Source organism: Lipophrys pholis (genome assembly GCF_963383615.2).
Source record: "Lipophrys pholis genome assembly, chromosome: 15".
NCBI classification, from domain to species: domain Eukaryota; kingdom Metazoa; phylum Chordata; class Actinopteri; order Blenniiformes; family Blenniidae; genus Lipophrys; species Lipophrys pholis.
The window spans coordinates 8,205,977-8,229,238 of NC_137642.1; the positions used below are offsets into that span (position 1 = coordinate 8,205,977).

Here is a 23,262-nt window from a genome sequence, read left to right on the forward strand (position 1 = left end):
GACATAAAACCACTCGGGAGGAAGGAGAGAAGGCAGAATATAAGGGACAAAGAGACAAAGGAATAAGGGGAGGGACATTTTAGCTTTACTTGGCAAATGTCTTAATTAAACTGTTTGATAATAAATTCAGGGAGCAAAACATAGATGTTACGACAATTAAATCCTACCTTTTTGTTTCTGTGCTCACTGAGAGACTGTGGGAATAACTGATAAAAGAAAAGTAAATTATTCAAGACCTTGTTACCATTTGTAGTCCTGCAGCTCGACTACTGCTGCCGGCATTAAAATGTCCCATCTCTCTGCTGTCTGGGACCTAAAACGCTGATGCCGACACGGGGGAGAAGTTGAAAGTCGCATTGAATTTCATCTGACTGACTTGTCAGCTGTACAGGTGAAATCTACACACTAGTGCACCATGATGGATCGATAGCTGTCCCGCCAAGAAGTCACCCTAAAAGAAGCCCCGGAGGAGCAAAGGTCACCTGGTATGACACAGAGGAGGATGGACATACAGTGAAAGAGTAAAGAACTGAGATGCTTACACAAAAGACACATGTAAGTGAGATAGAGGAAGAAAAATAGTCCGCAGACATGGCGACAGAAGCCAAGTTATAAAAAAAAACCCAGAAGGACAGGGCTTTGGACCAAACCGTGACAAGAAACCAAAGAAACTCAAACAACATATCAGCGTTCAGTTCAATCTGGCACAGAGACAAATACATCACACTCCTCCTCTCCCTCCTCCTTTTCTCTACTTTGCTCTTCGTCTGTAGCCTGAGTTTGACCTGCGACGGTCTCTGTACAGCAGTTGAACACTGGACTCTGGTGGACACTATCCTGCATGACAACTCTGCAAAGCAACACAGGTCTCATGGTGACGTTAGTGGTTGTCAGCAGGCATGAGGAGGGAGCTTTTAGCGATGAGCCTTCATGGAATTCATGAAGTGTGTGGAGGGTTAATGCATAGATGACTGTGTCGTTTGGACGTCTCTGCTGTTCAAAGGTGGTATTACTGATAAAGTTGCTTCTTTAGGTAATAGTAGGCACGTCAAACATCACAGCTGGGATAAATGTTTTTACCTGCACATGCATGGGTTTTGTTAGATTAACTAGTGGCTCTCAGTTCGCCATAGGATGTGAGTGTCCCTATGAGGGATTTTATATCCTCTGCCTTGTTGCACAATTTCATCTTCCTGTTACCCAAACTATGATAAAGTTTGTATAAAGACTGATAGGAGGCCTTCAATGAACTTGTAAGAACGATTTCCAGAGTAAAAAAAGAAAAAGAAAAAAGATCAGGGATTCAATGAGTTCATAGATTTGTGAATGCAAAAAAGCACTCAGTCGAAGTCACAGGGTCAAAATATGAAGTATTATCACATTTTAAATGTGTCTTTAATCAAACAGGACTTCAGGTCACAACTAAGTCTAATTTCAATCATCCATAATTCAGCCGGCTGAGAAGTGAAGCCATCTCATTGTAATGACTAAAGAGAAGTCCATAAACCATCTTAAAACACCTTTTTTGTCACAAAGGCGGTCCTCTACAGGAACATTTCTTATGAGTGAGTTTGCACTCTTTGTGATAGAGTAATGGGACATAAAAATGCAAATGACTTACCAGTAGATGGGCTAAAACGACTTTATGCAATAATAGGAGCCAATCTTGGATGAACAGCAGGTAACGAGCTGTGGGAGTTGGAATTGCAATGACTTCTACTGCAAATGTGTGCGTGTGGCTATATAGATAGGAAAAAATCGGTACATGTGACACATAAATACGAGAAGTAGAATGCATGTGTGGGTAGAACAGGATGAAGAAAGAGGTGAGTGCAGTGAATATACTTCAAAATAAAAAATGCCTTTTAAAATTTGAACTCTAAGATATATCAAATAAGTAGAGCATATTAGAAATGGCACGCATGTTGAGAAGCCATGTTTCTTACAGTGTCACATAGATCTGAGCAGCCCAGAGTCTCCTCAAAAGTGTTGGTTTGTGGGGAGCCTGTCCATGTATCATTTGATCTCTCCATCCTTCTCTGCGTTTGGTGTCTGTGTAGTGAAATTGCTGATGGATATCACTTACCAAGCTTGTTATTGTGTGCTTTACACATTTACTAATGCACAATTTAACTGCAATGCAAACTGCTATTCCTCACAACCAGGTGAGCCTCAGTGCTACCAGATCCGACACCTCAACCACCGACCTGCATTTCAATTATGTTTGGACTGATTATTTGGACACTTGTTCAGTCTTTCGAATGTCAAAAATGATTCAATATGTTAACAAGTGTTTCTCAAATGATGAGTAGTAGCATAAAACATCTTGTTTAGTTCACATCAACTAACAATATATGTGGTTTATTCTCATAAATGGCAAAAAGGACAAGGGGGAAAATAATGCTGTCTTTCTTTCACAATCGAATGTAACAACTTAATAAGCAGCAGACACCAACAAGTAATCTCTATTCCAGTGGTTCTGCACCACAGCTGGGCTGCAGTCACCAGAGCAAAGACTTATCCGGCTCCCAAGTTCAACAGGGCTACTACGGGGTTAAAGTTAAGATGACTCTCAGTGTCATTTCATAAGGTTTGTGATATTTTCCCAGTCTCTCTGTATAAGATTCTGTTTGTGTTAAACTTCTGCCAGCGGCTAGTTTCAGCACACAATAAGTCAAATACAATCGCTGTCTTATCAGCCACAACGTTAAAGGTTAACCTTATATCAACAGACTGAAATACTTAATAATTTACTTAATTCAGGGAAGTAAACACCACTTTGGCACATGTTTGTGGATGTATTTAAAAGCGATATACCAAACAGTACCTAAAGGAAATGTGACTGTGACTGTGTATGGCAAGAATCTGTAGAGATTATGTGTTTAGTGAAATTCTCCCTGGACCCGGCCCGTTGGCTTTTGTCCTCTGTAGTGGATATGCTGCATATTAACAAGGACATCCTGGGCTTATCAGTACTGTGTCAGGTGTTATATTAGGATTGTGAAACTCAAATAAATAGAAAACCATAAAATAAAGATAAAATTAATAACACATTTTGTCTGGCGTCCAGGACGATATTGAAAACAAAGGATTTTGTCTCCAAACTGAGTACACAGGGGAAAAAAGAAATTCTAATAAAAAAAAGGTCTTTAGTTACTTTTATGGTCAATGTACTGTACAATTAAAGCTATACTGGCTACACTTCCTTAAAAAATTAGACACTTGACCTAAAAAGGCTTTACTAGATTATACTAAGACATAAAAACAAAAAAGTCATTAAACTCAAATCTCAACACAGAACAAACCTTCAACTGTCCACGTTTGTTGGCGTTTAACTGGAATATATTAGCCAGGCATTCCTGAAATCACCAAACAGAAACTATTCCGTGCAGGGCACACTTGGTCATGGTCACATTGAAGGAGGAGGAGAGACCAGATGCAGGAATTCCCCAGATAAATTATTAAAGTAAATTCTTGCAGTCTGAGGGATGGCTGAGAAACGCATGCCTCTCCACCCGGCAAAGGCTATATTGTATTCTCAAGCACAATATTTACAGAAGCAAAGTGCCAAAAGAAGAAACCAAGACATTCATTGCCTGCGAGCGAAACAAAGCTGTTGTAAATGTTCCTTTCGCTATAACAGGCAGACAGCTCATAAAGCTTTCCATAAAATGTCTATGAATAACAGTTCTTGTGTTTGGGCCAGTGAAGCAGGTTTCAATGAAGTGGAGAGCTCCGTCACTGCCTTTGCCTCATCTTTGGCAGGCAGAGAGCACCAGACGAGAGCAGACCACGGGCCATCTGTCCCCCGTGAGCCCCCCTCGGCCTCCTCGTAGCACGCATGCAAACACACACGGTCGTCAATGCGGATACTAGCACCTAAACTCAAAATGGACACAGGCGGTTCAGTAAACATGGTGAAATTAGAGGACGCTTTTCTAATCCTTCCTTATAACCCTTTGACGGGAGGCCAAACGGGCCAAAAGCTTGAAGCTCATAGGAAGTTACAGAGGAAGATAAATGAGGGGAAAGGGCCGAGTATTGAGGGAAAGAGCAGGATTTACATTGCATGTATCCATCATGTTTGAAAAGTACTCCTCCTGATGTTTCATTTACGCTTCTTAAATCTGCAAACCCGCCTCCGCAAACAAAGGTTTTATCGTAGTACGGCGTCCACCGCTGGAGTAATGGGCTTTCAGATGCTGCTTGGCCAACAGAAGGCTATTAGGTACTGCAACAGCCAGCTGCCCCTCCGGCAACACAAGGTAATAGGCTGTTGAATGGGGAGCCTCAAATCCATAATAGCGCTGCTCCCCAACAAGACAGGCAACATGAGTGTTGAGAGTGGAGAAATTCACCTGTGGGTTTGCTTCTATCAAATGGTCAATTCTACAACCAAAAGTGGAAATAACTTCCATAATCTTTTAAAAGCAAGAGCACAGCATAAAAGTATATTTCCACGCTTGGTCTGAGGAAAGATTTCATTATATTTCAAGTAACGGAGTGGAGGAATGGCCATTCAGTCTGCTGGCTTACAACAATTCATTCCGATCAATAATACTACCAGATGGCAGTGCATGCAAATAATCCTGGTCCATACAATCAAGAAGGAAAGACTCATCGTATGTGAGTATATGAAAAGGAGAAAAAGAAAATCAAAGTTGTCTTTAATGGTTTTCCTGCTATGAACACTGTTTCTTCACCAAATGTGCTCTTTTTCGCACTGGACAGAGAGATCAATAAGAGTGAGGGCTGAACATAATGATCCAAAATATCTCTCACTCTCTCAAAAGGTGGATTTTGTTCAGCCGTTTTGTTTCTGTAAGGCACTTCAGTGTATACAGGAACCAGTCCAACTCAGAAATGTAAAAACCTCGACTTTGGTGCCGGTGGAATCAAAACAAAAAGAATGCCAAAGCATATTGTCCAGGTAGGAGGCATCTCAGAGCAATTTAATGAGGTCAGCTGGAACTGTTTAAATATCCTGCATGACGTTTCATCCCTCATCCAAGTGGCTTCATCAGTTCATGCTGTTCCCTTGAATAGGTTGTTTAATACACAGTATTTCTTTTTTTAAAACAGGGTGAGTATCTTAAAAAAAACCAACTTTGTCATATCTTAATGGCACAGAAAACACATTTAATGCTGAGAGATTCACAAATAAACTACTGGCTGTTTAACCTTTGTGCCACTTGTTTAAGAAAAGGTATTTCAGACAGGTGGGGGGTCTATCACAGGGCAAACAGACAGACAGACACACATACTCACATTCACAGCTAGAGGCACTTAAAGGTCATCAATCAACCGAAAAGGCAAATTTACCAACTGTGGGACCACCCAGACAAAAGAATCCATGCAGGCACAGGAAGAGCATGCAAACGCCACACCGGTAGGTTCAGCATGGACTGGAAGTCATGATATTAATGCTATGAGGCGATAGTATATACCAGTGTCTTTCTTTGGACCGGTGACCTGTTCAAGGTACATCCTGCCTTCGACCCAGTCAGCTGCAATCGCAATTGGCTAATTGGATCAAGGGGTATGGAAGATGGATGGATTATATCTTGTATTTATATTGAGTATAAATGATACAGTATTATTCCTGCAAGTCAGTAAACTGATGTATGTTTTAGACTTCTCCCTGTAAAACACACTTGAATCTAATGAATTTGTTATCAAAAGCTCAGTAAGGACCCTCTCATAACAACTCAGTACGTTTCAGGAGGGAGAGACCGACAGCATGCAGGACAGGGGTTCTCCAAGACAACAATGGACACCCCTGATCGAGAACGGTTTGATCAATCAGAATTGATGGTATTTGGTTCCATAGTGGAGCTGATGTCATTACCCCAATCTAAGTGATGACATTATTCAAGAATGGCAGGATGTGGGTTTCATAGTCAGGCAAAGGCAACCAGTAGACTGACCACCAAACTATCCCTTTAATGTATGATGTGAAGAACTATGGGTGAAGAAGTATGGGTGAGAACTTCTTGATGTACCGTTACTTGCATACTACCATGAAGCTGTCAGGGTGCTACAGAGACTAACAACCACTGGCAGTGGGAACACACAACCTATTGTTCTGCAACAGCACTTTTTTTTCTTCTTGTGGGTGGCAGCACTTTTACCTCAGTCCAGCACGAGTCCTGTAGCATTAAATCTGTGACTGACACCTTGTCCCTGGCTCCTCCTGTATGAGGCTGTGAGAGCTGACCCTCTGTGACCCCTTGTGTCTTTCCATCACATGTGGCTCAACCTGACTGCTCATCAAAACCGCGGACACGTGTGCTGTCGCATACACACTTAATAAAATAAATAAATATAAAATCACACACATACTGCCAGCGGTGTTCATCTCATATTTTGTGCATTGCAAAACACACACACACACAGCCACTTTGCCAACTATGGTACATATACATGCTCGAGCAGGTAACGCCAAGGTCACAACTGAGCAGAGAGACTAATGACCTATAATAACACACAACCTTGACTGATGGGGACAGTCAGTTGGCTTGGCTGTAGCAGCCAACAGAGCAGCACACACAGCCACTTTCTTCTCCCCACACACACACATGCACACAAATACAGAGTTCTCTACTCTTTGCAGCTCAGCATCATCACTCTGTGTCTGTTCTCGTCCCTGAAGTGAATTCTGAGCTGCTACACTTAATTTAACCTCTTTTTCAGCACTCCCATCTTGTCTCTCACTTTCACTGTGAAATCAGTGCCGGCATGAGCACAAAGACAATAAAACACTGAAAGTGAGATGCATTCCACTTATTAGAATCATTTCAGTGAAGTCTTTTTTAAAATATTGATGATAAAATATTTTAGACAATTACATGTGACTGAAAAAGACTTTCTGACTTTTGAATGTGGATGTTGTGCCTGTTAGTATGACTGTATGATCACCACCTCTAAGCTTTCAAATTCTTTGAGGGTTTTTTTCAAACATAACTTTAAAAATCCCCCAAACTGCAAAATGTTCACAGTTAAGCACCAGTGCGCCAGTATAAATACAATGAGGACACTGGTTCCTGTTTGCAGTCACAACATATCTGTTACAGCAACTGAGGTCTCAAGAGAATTTAGTTAGATAAATAAAAGCTTAGATAACCACGAGGAGGGTGTTACTATATAGCAGAGCAAAGCATACAACTATTCAACATCCCTTTAAACTTGTTAAAGTCATTTAATCCAAGTAGCGTTCCAACCCCAATGACATCAGGATGAAGGAACCAGAAGTGTAAAAACAATCATCTGTGACCCCAAACTGGACACCTTTGACAATAAAACAAATGAAAAAAGCTGCATGAAAACATGACAAAACACTGATCTATGCACTGAGAAAATAATTACATAGCTTCAATGCCAACAGAAAACATACATACCTATAAAAAATAAAGACAGTTTGCAATTTGTGCCAGAGCTCCACAAATTCACCCAATCATGCACACACACACAATGGAGGCAGCTGCCATGCACGCCGCTCAGTCCATCCACTGGAAGCAGTTGGGGTTTCAAGGTCTTGCTCAAGAACACTTTGGCATACAGACAGGGGGAGGTGGGAATCAAGCCTGCAACCTCCCGACTAAATGACGACCCACTCAACCAACTGAGCAAGCAACATAAGTGTAAACTGGTGTGCCTCTAATTCATGACATTTACTTGTTGGATCTCAATTGTCCCCAAACTCTTTATGGCCAATCAATTCAGCTGACAATAGATAACTTCATCAACAGTACATATTTTTAAACCTTTATACCAGTATATGCATGCGATAATCGACTCATTCCATGATAGGAAAGTCATGCCGACCCTGTAGGAGGAGAAACAAGCACAGCTTTTTCGTTTTTTTTTCTTAAACTGTCATTTCTCCTTAGTTCTAACCCTTCTCCTAATTGTTCACTTCAGCAAAATGTGTGTGTGTGTGTGTGTGTGTGTGTGTGTGTGTGTGTGTGTGTGTGTGTGTGTGTGTGTGTGTGTGTGTGTGTGTGTGTGTGTGTGTGTGTGTGTGAGTGTGAGTGTAAGTTTCGTAATGGTTGAAGCGGTCATTTGGCTGTCAGGAGGGAAGGTCCCAGAAAAGTTAAAAGTGCATCGTGGGTGTTTGGATGCCTGACACACAGCTGACAGCATCACAGTCAGCAACACACGCACACACACACACACACACACACACACACACACACACACACACACACACACACACACACACACACACACACACACACACACACACACACACACACACACACACACACACACACACACACACAGAAACCTAGTCAGCAGCAGGACCGACAACAACCTGACTCGTGTTGCTGCGTCTCAGTGCATCACATCAGTGTGACAGACGGTAAAGTGTGCGAACAGATGAAACTTCATAGAAACAAAAAAGATAAGGTCGCACTATTTATTTAACGGTACCTGACAGGAGTCACTGTGATTGAAGCTTAATTAGGTGTCAAATTCAATTGTTAAATGAATTCAAGATTAATCAGGAACTCAATTTGACTTAAAACTGCAGGTAAATTGTCAAAAAATTATTTAAAAATTAAAAAGACCACTGAACCAACCCAACTCTGAGTTGATGATGACATCTACAGATTAGCAGTTTGTCACATCAATCAATACAACTCTCCATCTTTAAACACAAACTTAGCAACCTGTCATCCACTATGATTTGTTACTCTTTGGTACTAAGTTTTCCCGTGGGCTCACCACCTGCAGGAAGGTTCTTAATCGGTGCAACGTGATCTGGGTGACGGTGCTCAGACTGTCACCCCCTGCGACCCGGAAACGGATAAGCGGGAGAAAATGGATGGATGGATGGATGGATGGATGGTACTAAGTTGTTATCCAAGCAAACTCTCTCGCATAGTTGCAACACAACTGTGTGCAGCTCATTGAGATAAATTACACAATGACATGCACCAGAAGATGGTTGCAGCACCAAAAACGTAACAACTGGACATAATTGAAACATCAAATATTGCTCCATTTCAGACAGGAAGGAATTAGCTAAGACTAAATGTGTGACAGGAATAAAGGGTGGGAGAAAGAATCACCAGCAGCTAGCTGGGTTTTCTTTCAAAGATGGTGCAGTATTAATGTTATCACAGGGAATTATTCATCATGTGCAAAAGAGAGAAATCACCGTGACTCAGGTGTGTCTGGAAGAGATGGCTCATGCTTTGGTAACCAAATGACGGGCAAAGATACAATTTCACCCAAAATTGTCAGTATGATAACGGGCAACATTGCTGATTTATGTTTAACATTAGAAAGACTCTCTCGGGAATTCTATTCCAACATGCAGTCATCAATTATTTTCATGGCACAGTTCTGTAATTTTATTGAATAAGAGATTGTTTGGCCTGTAAAACGACAGAAAACCATGAAAATGTCACCACAATCCTTAAAAAATGTGATAGTGAGCTCTCACTTGAACTTGCATTTTCTCGTCATGTGTTCAGGGAGTACTCAGACAGTCAAGCATGCAAAAAACATGCATTTGAGGCTAATTGGTGACTCCAATTTCCCCTCTGTGTGTATGCAAATATGTGTCCCTGGCTTTTCCCTTTGTGTTTCGCCCTGGGACGGAGTGGTGACCGTTCTTGTGCACCCTGCATTCGACGACAGTCAGCAGGGATGAGCTCTAGCTGGATCCCTGCTCCAGGAGCCCTCGTCTGGAGCATAACTGTGTTTTAGTTTACCACTCTTGTTATTGGATTTACTCAAGTCAAAAGTCCCCCAGTGTTTTTGCCCTTGCTCGACGGTAATGGATCTGTGGCAGGAGCAGTGGACTCAAAGGGCACCTCGAGCCAGAGCACAGCATCAATCCTGGATACCTTTTCTGGCCTGAGGGTAACATGTACAAACAATGCCCCTTTGAGATATAATGCTTTACTATCATAAAGAAAATGGCATTCAGGCTTGCACGTCATAATACTTAGCTTAAATGAGGAGATCTGTGAGGCCAGTTTATTACAAACTAGAAGAATAATTCAGAGGAAAAGCATTATATAAGTGAAATCCATTCACCCACACAACATTTACCGTTTACCATTATGTTGAAGACACTTTTAAATGTAATCCTACATCAAATGGCACTCTCTAATCTGCCACGACAAGACACTGAATGAATCTTTCAGCCGGGCAAGAGTGGCAGACAATGATCTTATTTCAAAAGTGGCAGAATAATAGAGTCTGAAATATCAAAGAAGCTGGAAAACACCCAAGCCTGACGCTGTCCGTCTAATGTCCCCAAGTCTTTGACTATTATATGGAGCAACATACGCAGTAAAGATGGACTTTAACAAGACGATAGCTACAAAGTATTGTGTGCATAGGTCACTGCCAAAAGACGCTTAAGTTAACCTTGTTGCCAAACTAACATTTCAATATTAAAACCGCCGTTTCAAATGAATGACAGAATCCCAAGTGATGGCAAATACGACGGCTCGGACCAGAGGTCACCACACAGCCAAAATCTCTTGTTGACAACTTGAGGGAAAGCATTGATTTCTCTTCTCTGGTTTCGCTCAGGAAGAACCAAGAAGAGGGCAAGAGAGGAGGACAGAGACAGAGGGAAGAAAAAAAACCCTCAGCAGGCAGGCTTGAAATTGAGGACGTTTGAGGGGGAGCACAAATATAGGCATGATATAAATCACTACTTTGCTCTGTTCCCAGCCTCATCCTTGAAATTCAGACTTGGTACAATCGGATGCTGAGATGGTGGCAGAAAGCCGCTGTGACCTTTTCTGCGGCTCAGTTAAGCTTCTGCACACCCGGGTGGAGCGGTCATCTCTCAGTGACAAGAGTCTTCACCGGATTTTTAAAACACACATTGTTCCCACCACGTCATGTGAGAGTTCAGCGGTAACCGAGGCCAAATATGTTTAGTAAAGCTGCCTTTAAATAATTCAGCATCAGATACAAGATAAGTAGACAGAATGCTTTGCTTTTATTCTGTCTGTGCACACAAGCTGTAAATAAAACACAAGACATGCAGCCGAAGACTCCTCCAGTGTGTGTGCCTTTGTGTTTTTGTGCAATGCTGTCCAAAGGTCTGCTTTCCCAGCGATCTGAAACATAACCAGCTGAGTTAAAGAATACCAATTCCACCTTGGAGCTATAATCAACCTTTCCCCATCAACTGGCATTATGCTGAATTACTGCGTTCTGCACAGTCTTGGTTTGAAGACACACACTACCAGCTAGAAGATGACAAAAGCAATCACTTAACTGCTTGTTCTACCTCCCACAGTACACCCAAGATCACATACCCACTGTGGAAATCAAGATTTCCATGCTGAGATTACAGTGCAACCTTTTCACACTAAATTACCTCCTTTAAGGTGCAATGGAGTCGTTTCCCTCAGGGCCAAAACGTGCAGAAAACCACAGTGCATATGTTGTGACAAAGCGGCCTTAATAGCCAACGTAGTAATTGAGTGTATCAGGGAACATTACAAGAGGTTTATAGTGCTTCAGAGGGTAATATTGCACATTTGTGTAAAGTTAAAAAGCCAAAAACTGATAGAGGAGGAAGACTTGATTCCATCTAAGACCATTTTTCAACAAAGTGTAGTTGGACCTCATTCAGACAGAAGGTTGCATCCAGGATAGATGGGATATAAGGGACGGGGGTTGGGATGAATTTTTCTTTTCTCTAATTATGAATCAAGGCGTTTTTTTGTTCCCGAAGGGACCCTGCTTACACCCTCCATGCTGCCACCTCCTCCTTTCTCCACACACCCTCTTGCTCCAGCCTTCTCTCTCCCTCCCCCCACGCGAGCGAGCTAACTGTGAAGAGGTGTGATTACCATCGATCTGTCCTAACACAGCCTATTTCCTCAGCTCTGAGCCTCTGTGCTCCAGTCTGCATGGTGGGGCAGCCACAAGGCCAGAGACATGTGCTCATGTCCTTGGTGGGGGACGGAGGCACATTTTGTGTGGCCAAAAAACCCAGAGAAGGCCTGCACCCTAAGCTGTTGATATGACATAGAATTAAATGAGTGACTCGGGATCGACATTGTTTAATTGCTGTCTCTTCTTTTTGCAAACAGAGCCGTGCTGGGATCCCAAAGTCACAAGATCAAGCCAGACGGAAGTAATGATGACCACACAATCGTACTTATCCCTGCATGTTATGGCGGAGTGGCAGGTGGTTAAGCAGAGGACAAGAAGATGCGGTGGTGGTGGTGGAGGAGGGGGGCGAACAAATGAAAGTAATTATCAAGCCATACAGGCATGAGTCCCAAGGGTCAACAATGGTGCTGTGTGCGCGTGAGAGAGGGAGGGAGAGAAAGCAAGATGGCACTATTTCAGTGGGATGAGCTCGAGCACCTGCCATACATGCATAAATGTACAGCCATGTGCATGCACGCAGCCTCGTGACACGCCGCCTGATGGAAGAGGTCTGGCGTTCATGCACAGTGGGAGATTAATGAGTGCGATGCAGGAAGAAATAGGGGTGACATCTCACTTTTTTTTCACCCCAACACAAAGACACACATGGATTCCTCAATGAACAATGAGTTGTGATTTGCCACAAGACAGATTTGAGCACTGCATAGAAAGACAATCAACAGAGGCAGCAATATCATTTTCTTCCAATGTCTTTTGGCTTTTTGATTGTCGTAGTTAGAGAAACCTTCATCGTGAGGGTGAATTTCTCAGAATTTGTCTTATATTTTGTCAAGTTGTATACTGCGTTGGCCATTTGGAGATAATGTCATAAAAAATGGCACATCAAGAGGAAAACTGCATTTTCTTTGCTTAGTGAATACCACTTCAATGATTGACTGAAATACTGATAAACAATAGAAAATGTTTTTATAGTCTTTTGCGGTTACATTTGGCGACACTGTTTTCATACTATATTGTAATCTGGCACAATGTAATGATGTCTGAAATTGTATTATATACACGCTATGAAAGAATTTCAACAAATGTTGAATACATTTATTGAAATTGTATTAACTATCATTGTTCTAAGATTGGTATTTCCTGGAGAGCTTCAGAAAAAGAAGTGAGAAGTAATCATTGAAAACAATATGTGTGTATATTGTGCTTTGTGAATATGAGATGTCGGCATATCGGCTCTCATCTGCTCTTCTATTATTGTCTCTTTTCTCTCTTTTATTACTGGTTTCAGGGTGTCACTTCCTCTATTCAATTTTTGTCTGTAACTCCTCCCCACCTGCTGCCCCTTTGGCCTCTCTTTTCTCTCTGCCATTCTGCCCTCGCCTCATCAAGCCTCCGATCTCTTATCTCCTCTCCTTTCATTCGCTTCTGTTTCCCTTCCCCCTTCCACGCCACTCAGCCCTGTAATTATAACATTTAAACAGAATCACTGTATCTCTAACTATGTGTGAACAATGTCTGAGCTGAAGTCCTTTCTATCTACTCTTCAATTTAAAATTTGAGGAATAGGTTTAAAGTCTGGTCCAGTGTTACAGTTTGGTTTAACTCTGTTCCCACTTGTGCAGCAGCAGCAGATGCAGCTCCTCTCATGAGTGGTCTTTTCATTTCACTATTGTGTGTTGGCATCAAGACTTTAACCACAATGCTACATCTGTATAGGGAAGCGCGTGGCTCCTTTTCACATCCTGCTGAGACGACTGTTACCACGCAGGAATGAGGAAGCCTGGTTCTGATGCCAACCATATGAATTAAACACATTCAACTCATTCGTAATGCAGCTCAATTACACAGCAAGGAATGCGCTATGTATTTACTGCACATGCATATTTTTTTTATAGCTGCAGGCTGGCGTATATTGTATTTGCAAGCATATTGGCTGCCACTGATTTCAACAACAGATAAATCCACTGATTACTTATTTGTTTCCCTCAACTTGGTCCAATGAAATGTCACAAGACTGGAACACAAAACATGTTTAATTTAGCTTTCTTGATTGATAACGATGAAAAAACAAAAGTTCAGTGTCCTTGAATGTAATCTTCACAGCTGAAAAATCCATCTTCTATATCGCTTCATCCAATTTAAGCTGCGATTGAGCAAAAAGAGGTCGCCAGTTCACATGCAGCAGCTACTTTGAAGACGAATGGTGAGATTTATTTATCTCTTCAATTCTGGATATGACATAATTCTTAAAACAATTCAGCTCAGAAAGTAGCACAGTATTATTTTAACAGCAGTTTACACCTGGCTCTTTACAAGAAATGTAGTTCATTTGTCATTTCCATGCACTGAAATCCAGGAATCCCCATATTTGAACAATTTTTTTTCAGACTCCCACAAAGAATTATTTTCATGAAATAATTCCTCTACAATTCAGGCTAAAATTATGTAAATTTCTGAATGTCAATATCATACATGTGATTCCATATTGGCTCGATCACTACATGAGAAACAGCCAGCAGGCGAAAGAGAGGGGAGGGTGCCACTCACCTTCAAATGACCTTTAGGCTTTTGATCGCGCTCACTCTCCTTGCCTCGCTAATTCATTTCCCTTTTATCATCTTCTTTCTTTTCTCTCACATACTTGCGCTCTCTTCTATTATACTCTCTTTCTACCGCTACCTCTTATTCTCATCAACTTCCCTTTTATGATTCTTCAGTGCCCACACAAAATTAATCACCTGATGAACACAAAAGGAAAACTGGACTAAAGCTCCAGATCAAGAACCACTAGTAGACATGATGGATTTATTTTTTTTTTTCTGTTCTCAGTAGTAGGATAAACAAATGTCCACATACACTGGTTTCCAGTTACGAAGGCTTCCGAAGAAATACCGTCACCACACACACACACATATGCTCAAACACATACGCACACACACCATCCCCCAGCTGCAGCTCTCAGTGAGGACCCTCGAAGTGGTGGATCAATAATTAGAACAATCCTTATTACATGCTCCCATTTCCCCTCAAGAGACTGGAGCTAATGTAGAATAGCGGCATACAGTAGAGTGAGGACGCTGTGTTGCACGCTGGAGGATCCTGCATGTTTCTGTCCATGTGAAGAACATGAGTGAGCAATAAAAGGACAGATGGACTTGTACTAAAGTATGTGTGAATGAACACCCATAAAAAACGGCAAATGAAGTGCATTAATTTAGAAAATCATAGTTTTTATTTGCTTTTGAATCAGACCTGATTTGATAGTCAGCTCGCAAGCGTTTTTTGATCCAAGAAAACGTCACAAGTTCATTCAATGGAGCCAAGAGTGATTGGTCCTCAGAGTATAAGTCATTGAACAATAATTCAAGATGTATTTTGAACAGCATATTCTCAAAATGAACACTCTAAATGAATGTAATGTTTGATTTTCAATGTGATAGCATCCAGAATCTAAAGGAATTCAGTTTCATAATTAACTATAATGGCATGCAGTCTATATACATTTCTGCCAGTTATTGCTGAAGTGATTTGATTTCTGGTCTATTTTGTTATGAAAAGGAATGCAACTTTGAACAATCTTTTGCATGCGCGCACTGATCAAGTAACTATGTATGGAAATGTCTTTGGCTGCAGCAATCACCAAACTTGAGAGCATGAGAAAATTAGATAAACGCTGTAAAATAAATTGAGGCAAGAGGACCGTCAAGCATGGCTGCATTCTTGCAAAACTAACTATATTGTCTCCTCTTATGTCCAATATACATTTACAGGAGAACACATTGGATTATTTCAGACTATGGAGCAATTCTTGGCATGTAATGAGTCGTCATTGTGTTTCTCGCTTTCCTTATCAAGACTGAGTTTCCTCAGGGTCCTGCTTAAAAGCTACATAACCAATATGTGCACATGGATGCATTGCACTTGCACAGTGGGGGTGTCTGCTAAAGCAGGGGTGTCTAATCCTGGTCGTGGATGCTTTAGGTCTCCTCCTGCTGCAACACAGCTGATTGCAGTGAGGCGCTCCTTATTGGGCTTTAAAAGCTTGATGTTGACGTGATCATTACATTCAGGGTTGTTGTAGCCGAGGGAGATCTAAAACATGCATTACAGGGGTCAAACGGCACAGCACCACGGTGCCAGAGGGTCTGCCGCACTAACTTCTTTGAAATGGTTTTGCTGTTGGGACTTTTTACAAATATCGGCACATCATAAAAACTTGTAGAGAACGTGTGTCTTCATGAACTTTCAAGAATGTTCAAATTTATTTGAGAGCAATTTTTTCCTGTGTTAGTCAGGATGTTTATGCGAACATAAAAATCAACACGTTTCCATACACTTCAGAACTGTGATAAATCATTGGATTTCTTTGAAAGTATGTACAGGCACATACATACATATATGTGTTGTATTTATATTTTTGCCTTCACTTTGAACAGCTGATCAATTCAAATGTGTAAATGTAGGTGTGAAAATCATTTGACATTCTGCTCTCTTTAATTATTGGGCGCTGACAGATGAAGCTGCTCTAAATACTGAGGGTCACTAATACGTTCCCTCCCACTACACGAATGCACACCCATGCAGCTTGAACTGTGAAGACAACAGCCCTGCAAGCTGGACAGCAGCGGTTTAGCTGAATAACCAAGCAGAGTTGCAAATATCCCATTCCCACTGAGTAAATAGAAATGCAATATGCAGCACGTGAATTGTCATATCAGTAAGCAGCGGCCTGGCAGCTTCCTCAAAGTCACGCTCATCGCTCGTACAGGCGGTGGCCATCTTGATGGTGGAAACATTTTGTAACTGGGAGGAGTTCCCAATGCCAATGCAATTAGCTGAGGCATGCATGAGCGCTGAATTCATTAACCTCCATCATTCACTGGTGTGAATTGAGAGAAAGTAGGTGACAGGAAGGAGGAGGGATGAATCACATGGCTTCATTGGCTTTTGCTTTAGCCAAACCAGAAAGTGAACATTGAAATAAACTGATATTATATTTGCCTTCCTATCCGCCTCAAGCCTGATGACTATTTCACCCCACAGTTTGTTTTTCCTCTAAGGGCCTAACAGACTCCCATGCCTCCCCACTGTTGCCACGGGCTTGCTCTGAAGGCAGCGCCGGGCGAAAATCCAATTTCAACACTGCCATTCGCCTTGCAGCGTTCATAGTCTTGCTTCACACTCACCACTGTTATCTAGATTCAGTCCGAATGAACAGTGATGATGGTGATGAATGACGATGATATTCACTTCTGATGAGATGGATGTGCAAAAGTGGGTCAGTGTTGGTGAAATGGTTTTTTAAATCAACCTTTTCAAAGACAGAAAATCACACGTGCAGAACACCGACAACCAGGTAAAACGTCGTCTTTCTCATAAAATCAAGACACCAAATAAACATGCAGCTGCAACTAGCACATGGCCCATATAGTCTGGGGGAGGAAAACAATAACTACTGTTCCAACGCACAATCGGTGTACTGGAACGATGCATAAAACTGGGACAAGGCAGGAAGAAACCTGTGCTTTGCTCCTCTTCATCTCTCTCTCTCTGGAAATCCACGGGGGCCCCTGGCTCTAGATAATGTCATTAGGAATAAAGTGGCTTGGAGAGTTTATGTAACACTGTAATAGGGGGTTTCCCGTTAAGATGACCACTGTGGTTAAATGTTTACCAACGCACTCTCGGAAGCTGTCACTCGACTAATCCCACCATATGTGACGGTGTCTCTTTCCTCTTCCTTCTCTCAATCTCTCTGGTTAACATCGCACTATTCCCAAGACGCCAATGGAGGAAACCTAATACCGGTTTGTGTTGACTTCCTGATTATACTAAAAGCTACAACCACACCACGCAGACCAAAGCTTCTTAATAAGTTGTGAAGGATCCATAAAAGTGATCTGTCCCACACAATTAGGTCTATTTCATTACTACTTAACTTTTAGGTATAGTAGTCAAGAACCCAGTTTGTTGCATTGAAACTGTGACGAGTGACACGAATGAATCTCTTAGAAATGCCAGTGTTTACGGAGTGAGTTGAGTCAGTAGATTGAGTATTCCCATTTTTTTCTCCGCCATCCATTCATCTTCTATACCACTTTATCCAATTGAGGGTGCTTGAGCCGACCTCAGCTGACTATGGGGGGAAAGCGGGTTACACCATAGACAGCTCACCACTCCATCACAGGGCAAGCATAGAGAGACACACAATAGCAATTACACCTACGGGCAATTTAGGGTCAACAGTCAACCTCAAACATATGTTTTTATGTGGGAGGAAACTGGAGTACTCTGAGAAACATGCACAGCGAGAACATGCAAACACAGAAAGGCCCGGTTCCAGATTCAAATATAGAACATATAATCTTGTTGTTGAGTCTTCCTGCCACATTGTTTGACAGATCCTTGAAATAATACACTAATACTAATCAATGTAAAAAATGAATTATCTATTAATCCATCCAGCTTCAAAACTGCTTAATCAGACTTATCAGTGCTGGACCTGAAGCCAGCTGACTTTGAGTTAAGGTAGAGTACGCTATGGATAGAGCTGAACTTCATCACAGTCTTAATAAGGATTTTTGATGCTAAAGATCATGAAAATAAGCTTGAAAAAGGTGAATCCACTCTGCACTTGCGAGTCTTCTCTACAAACCGTTTTTCACCTGCTCGGCAATCTAAATATAGCACTTGGAGGACTGTGAAAGGAGTGACTCAAAGTAGTGTGTTGCGCAATTTGAACAAACACAATCAGATCACTAAACTGCGGGAGGTACCGGGCAGAGGTAAGTGTTTGAAGATTAAAAATAATGGTTGAGTGTTTTGCCAGTGGCGCTCCATGAAGTTCGGCTACAACCTTGCAGGACACGACGAAAACAGAAACCACTTATATGCAGCTTGTTGAAACGATCCATATATGATTCTGCGTGTGTCGTTCTTTCTGTGGGACTCTGAGACCACTCGGTCAGTCTATACTCATACACTGTGGGACACAGTGAGAATTGGAAAGCTACCAACAGGGGCAACCAGTGCATGCGCAAGGGCAGCCAAGGTATAAAACAACAGGAATGAAAACAGGAGGGAACCCGGTGTGCATTATTACGCTCAAAAGGTAGAGAGAGACAGTTGACTTTTACTTACAGTACACCAGAGATGATTCATGTACAAAGCAAAATGGAAAAAAAAAATAAAAAAGTTAATGCCAGTGTTTGACTTTGTTTTGTTATGGTATATCATTAAAACACAGCAGCACGAGCCGAAGAGCTATACTGAGCATTGATAAAGTCACATAAGGAGCTGAATAAATGTAGTGGGTGATAATGAAACAGGTAAAACAAGCCAAATGGTGAAAATACAGAGATTAAAAATGAGGAACAAAAAGTGACAGAAAGACAGAGCAGCAATACGCTGAACGGTGTGAGGACAGGAGGAAGGACACAGGGCAGGTCCGAGAAGAAAAAGTTGATTATCCTCGTGGATTCTGTCGTGCACAATCCAATCAATGCGAGCCTCTCCTCTCCTCATCACCATCTCTGTCTCTTCTTCTCTCCTATGAAACATGACCCTGCATGAGGACTATAAAACACTCCAATACTGACGGGCATCTCACGCACCTATAATCTCTACACACATCCACACAAACAGAAAGTAAAGTGCACTGCGTTATAAACTACTTGGCTTCCCAGGGAAGTCCATAAATCCCTTTGACCTTATGAATCTTTTCTTGTTTTGTTTAGAAAAAGATTAGCCAGTGATATCTCTCTTCTTGTTTATGCTAAGGTCAAATAACGTTGCCAGCAGCATAATTCAAAACCAGGCACCCATGGGCACAAAGTACAGTAAATGTCACTGTTATTGAACTGATCTCTCACGGTCAAATCTCCCAACATCAATGCGCAGGGGGCAATGACTGAAGAGCGAAATAGCCAAACTGTGGAGAATGTATAATAATAATGTAATAATACACGTGTGTATGGTCAGATGAGCGTTTGTGTCTTATACCTGTGCTGCAATAATGCTTATTCTGTACAAGTTTCCTCTTTTGGTTTTGTCCAGGATAAATAGCACATGTGTCAGACGGAGGAATGAGGAGGGAGACCCACGTGCACCTCAGTTCCTCCTCCATCATATGAAAAGCTGTGTCATCAATAAATCAGTCGTCTATGCATTATACATGGCTGTCTGTGCATCCAAGCACACACACACGCACACACGCACACACGCACACACGCACACACGCACACACGCACACACGCACACACACACACACACACACACACACACACACACACACACACACAGATCTACCAAAACTCAATAAAGCACTCATACATATCTAACATTATGTGAAATGCGAGAGGAATTCCTCATTGTGAACACACAAACACAACCTTAAACCTTCATTCAATGCAAAGTCCAAAATAATGATAATAACTGATGTATAATTAATGGCAAAATAAGAGGATTGCTGAGAGAGTGAAAGGCAGGAAAACAAATGGCTCCATGTGTCTGAGCTATGGTCAGCTCCGGTAGAGGTGGGTGGCTGTGATCATCACGTACGAACAGGTGAACCTATTTTCCTTTCTACGAGCGCTCACGTGCACGAGGACACACACACACAAATATGTAACCCCATTATAAACGGAAATTCCCTCCCACACACCTCCACTGCACAGGAAAATGGAGATCCTTGTGATTTGTGTACAAATAAAACCACACAGATGAATGAATGGATGTATACGTGTGAAACGCTGCACAGTGCAGACGGAGAGTCAAGCTCCAGTGACGCTCGCGGAGCAGAGCAGATGAAGCCACCAGCCAGCCAGCCAACCAGCCAGCCCCCTCGTCTGTTACCTTTCTCTTTTGTTCCCGGGACGCTGCTCTCCTGCTCTTCCTCCGCTTCTCCTTCTCGTCCTCTAATGCATTCACATCCACTTCCCCCCGATTCTTCTTCAATTGGGAGGCCGCGTGAGCCATGATAGGTAATAAAAAAAACTGTAGGACCACCACACACTACACACGCGTGCCTCACCTGAAATCCCAGAGAAGTTCAGGGGGCTGTAAGTGACAAAACCGGGATCTCAGAGGAAAAAATCGGGGTAGAAAAGGAAAGGGGGGGAAAGGGAAGAAAAATGCCCTCCTTGAAAAGGAGAATGGAGAAGAGTAGGGTTTTTCTTTTACTGTCTGTATGGATCTATATCCTGTATTTCCTTTTTCTTTTGGTTGTTGCTCTGGTCTGCTTCAGATCTGCTCTCTCTCTTTCTCTCTTGCTGTTTTTTTTTCTTTTTGTATCAAAGTGAAAGAAAGATGGGAAAGAAGAGGCAGCAGCTTCTCCTCGTCTCCTCGTCCTCCTCCTCGTGTGTCATCCACTGGCAGTGTGAGGGGAGCGCGTCCAGGAGAGGTGAGGACGAACCGGATGGAGAGAAAAGAAGCACAAGCATCACCAGCACAGAGGTGGAGGAAGAGAGAGAGAGAGAGAGAGAGAGAGAGAGAGAGAGAGAGAGAGAGAGAGAGAGAGAGTGAGAGGGAGAGGGAGAGAGACAGAGAGACAGAGAGACAGAGAAAGAGGGGAGGGTGTGAGGGGAGTGGTTACCATGGTAACCACGCTCTGTTTCAGTTCGTTCTCTTAAATGTTTCTTTCTCTACATCCTCTGGTTTTCACTGCCCCTTCTCGGAGGTGTGTGTGTGTGTGTGTGTGTGTGTGTGTGTGTGTGTGTGTGTGTGTGTGTGTGTGTGTGTGTGTGTGTGTGTGTGTGTGTGTGTGTGTGTGTGTGTGTGTGTGTGTGTGTGTGTGTGTGTGTGTGTGTGTGTGTGTGTGTGTGTGTGTGTGTGTGTGGTCTATAACCCCATCTATCTACTATCACACACTACCACATACACACTGTACTGCCAGCTGGAGGTTGCCGAGAGAGAACATGCAAAGGACACAAATGACAGCCAAGAAGGAGGGGGGGAGACTGAATGACCAATAACCCCCCTCCCCAACACACACACACACACACACACACACACACACACACACACACACACAATCAATGTATTACCAGGTCGCTTGTTGCAATTCTAAAAATGAGATTTATCCAAAACAGAGTGAATGACAGAACAATAGATTATTAATGAATGATTAAGTACAATAATTAATAAGAATCCAAACCCCAAATCTTCAGTATAAGTGAATATTTCAAGAGCTGTCTGACATGCCGGTCCTCCTGCGCTTCTCTAACCCCAGTGTGGTCAATCCATCTGGGATCATTGACACCATGATAGAGAGGTCAAACTGTACCAGGGGAGCTTTTGTTTCACTAAATCACTCAGGTTTTGTGAGAAAAAAAGAGAGGAGGAGGAGGAGAGCAAGCAGGAGAATGAGGATGAGGCAGGAGAAGCCAAAAAGAGAAAGAACAAAAGAGAGAGAGAGACAGAGAGAGAGAAAAGAGCAGCACAGACGTCTTATTCGGGATGTCCTTCACGACCGCCATGCTCACGTCAGACGAGGCAGCGTGGAGACAGATGGAGCACACAGCGGCCATCTTTGTGTTTCCTTCCCTGCCTGCTTGCCTGCATGTCACAGGCACCTATAATACCGGCTGGGTCCTGTCGATACCGGGAGACTGCCTTGTCACATGCCTGTCTGATTTCCACAAAATTAGAAGGAAACAAATCCACTGTATCTGTTTGAAGCTGCGACGGTGCATATGGCCTATCAGAGGAACCATATGGAGACAGGGTGGAAATAAGAAAGGAGATGCTCGAGCACCGCTGCTAGGGGGGGTTAAAAAAAAAAAAAGACAACAACCCTCCTGGGAGACATGACAGGGTTAGCTGGTGGACACCAGTCATGTAACGATATGAGCGTGAAATTCCCCTTTTCTTCCTCTCCCTCAATTCAATTCATCCTCCCTACTTCATTTCTCTCTCTTTTCAACCACAAACACCAGGCACCCGTAAAAAGAGGGGCGAGAGAGGGGGGCTGAAGCTGACTTACAGCCCCCATCATGCATCAGGGGGTGTCACATTATGCCAAATTATCATGCGGTTGCTAGGCGAGGGCCAATGGGGTAGCTTTAGGGAGGACGGGATGGATGGATAAGGAGTGTGGAGAGGTAAGAAGAGGGATTGGTAGTGGAGGGAGCAGGGGGCTGGGTACATGTGTGCGAATATATGTGGATGCATGGAGAAGATAGGGCATATGAGCACATGAAACCCAGCTTGAAAAGCAAAAATAAATAAATATAAAATCCTTTGTCGGAAGTTAAATATGCAAATAAGGATCATGGGTAAATAAAACAGCAAGAGAAGTCATAACAGTAAGAGAAAAACGGAATCAAAAGCCAGTTTCACTGAGCAAAAATCCAGCATTTATCAGCTGCCAGTTCAAATGCCTTT

General features: G+C 42.5%; 1 protein-coding gene across 1 annotated transcript in view; it reads right to left on the reverse strand.

Annotated features, from left to right (window-relative positions):
- Window positions 1–20,856, reverse strand: part of LOC308120669 (ankyrin-3-like) — a gene marked incomplete at its 5' end in the record, with an annotated part of 98,630 nt that extends 77,774 nt beyond the window's left edge. The window contains one exon of the mRNA XM_080481425.1: window positions 20,734–20,856. Coding sequence (XP_080337551.1) covers window positions 20,734–20,856 — 123 coding nt within the window. The remainder of the gene's footprint in view (window positions 1–20,733) is intronic.
- Window positions 20,857–23,262: the final 2,406 nt, after the last annotated feature.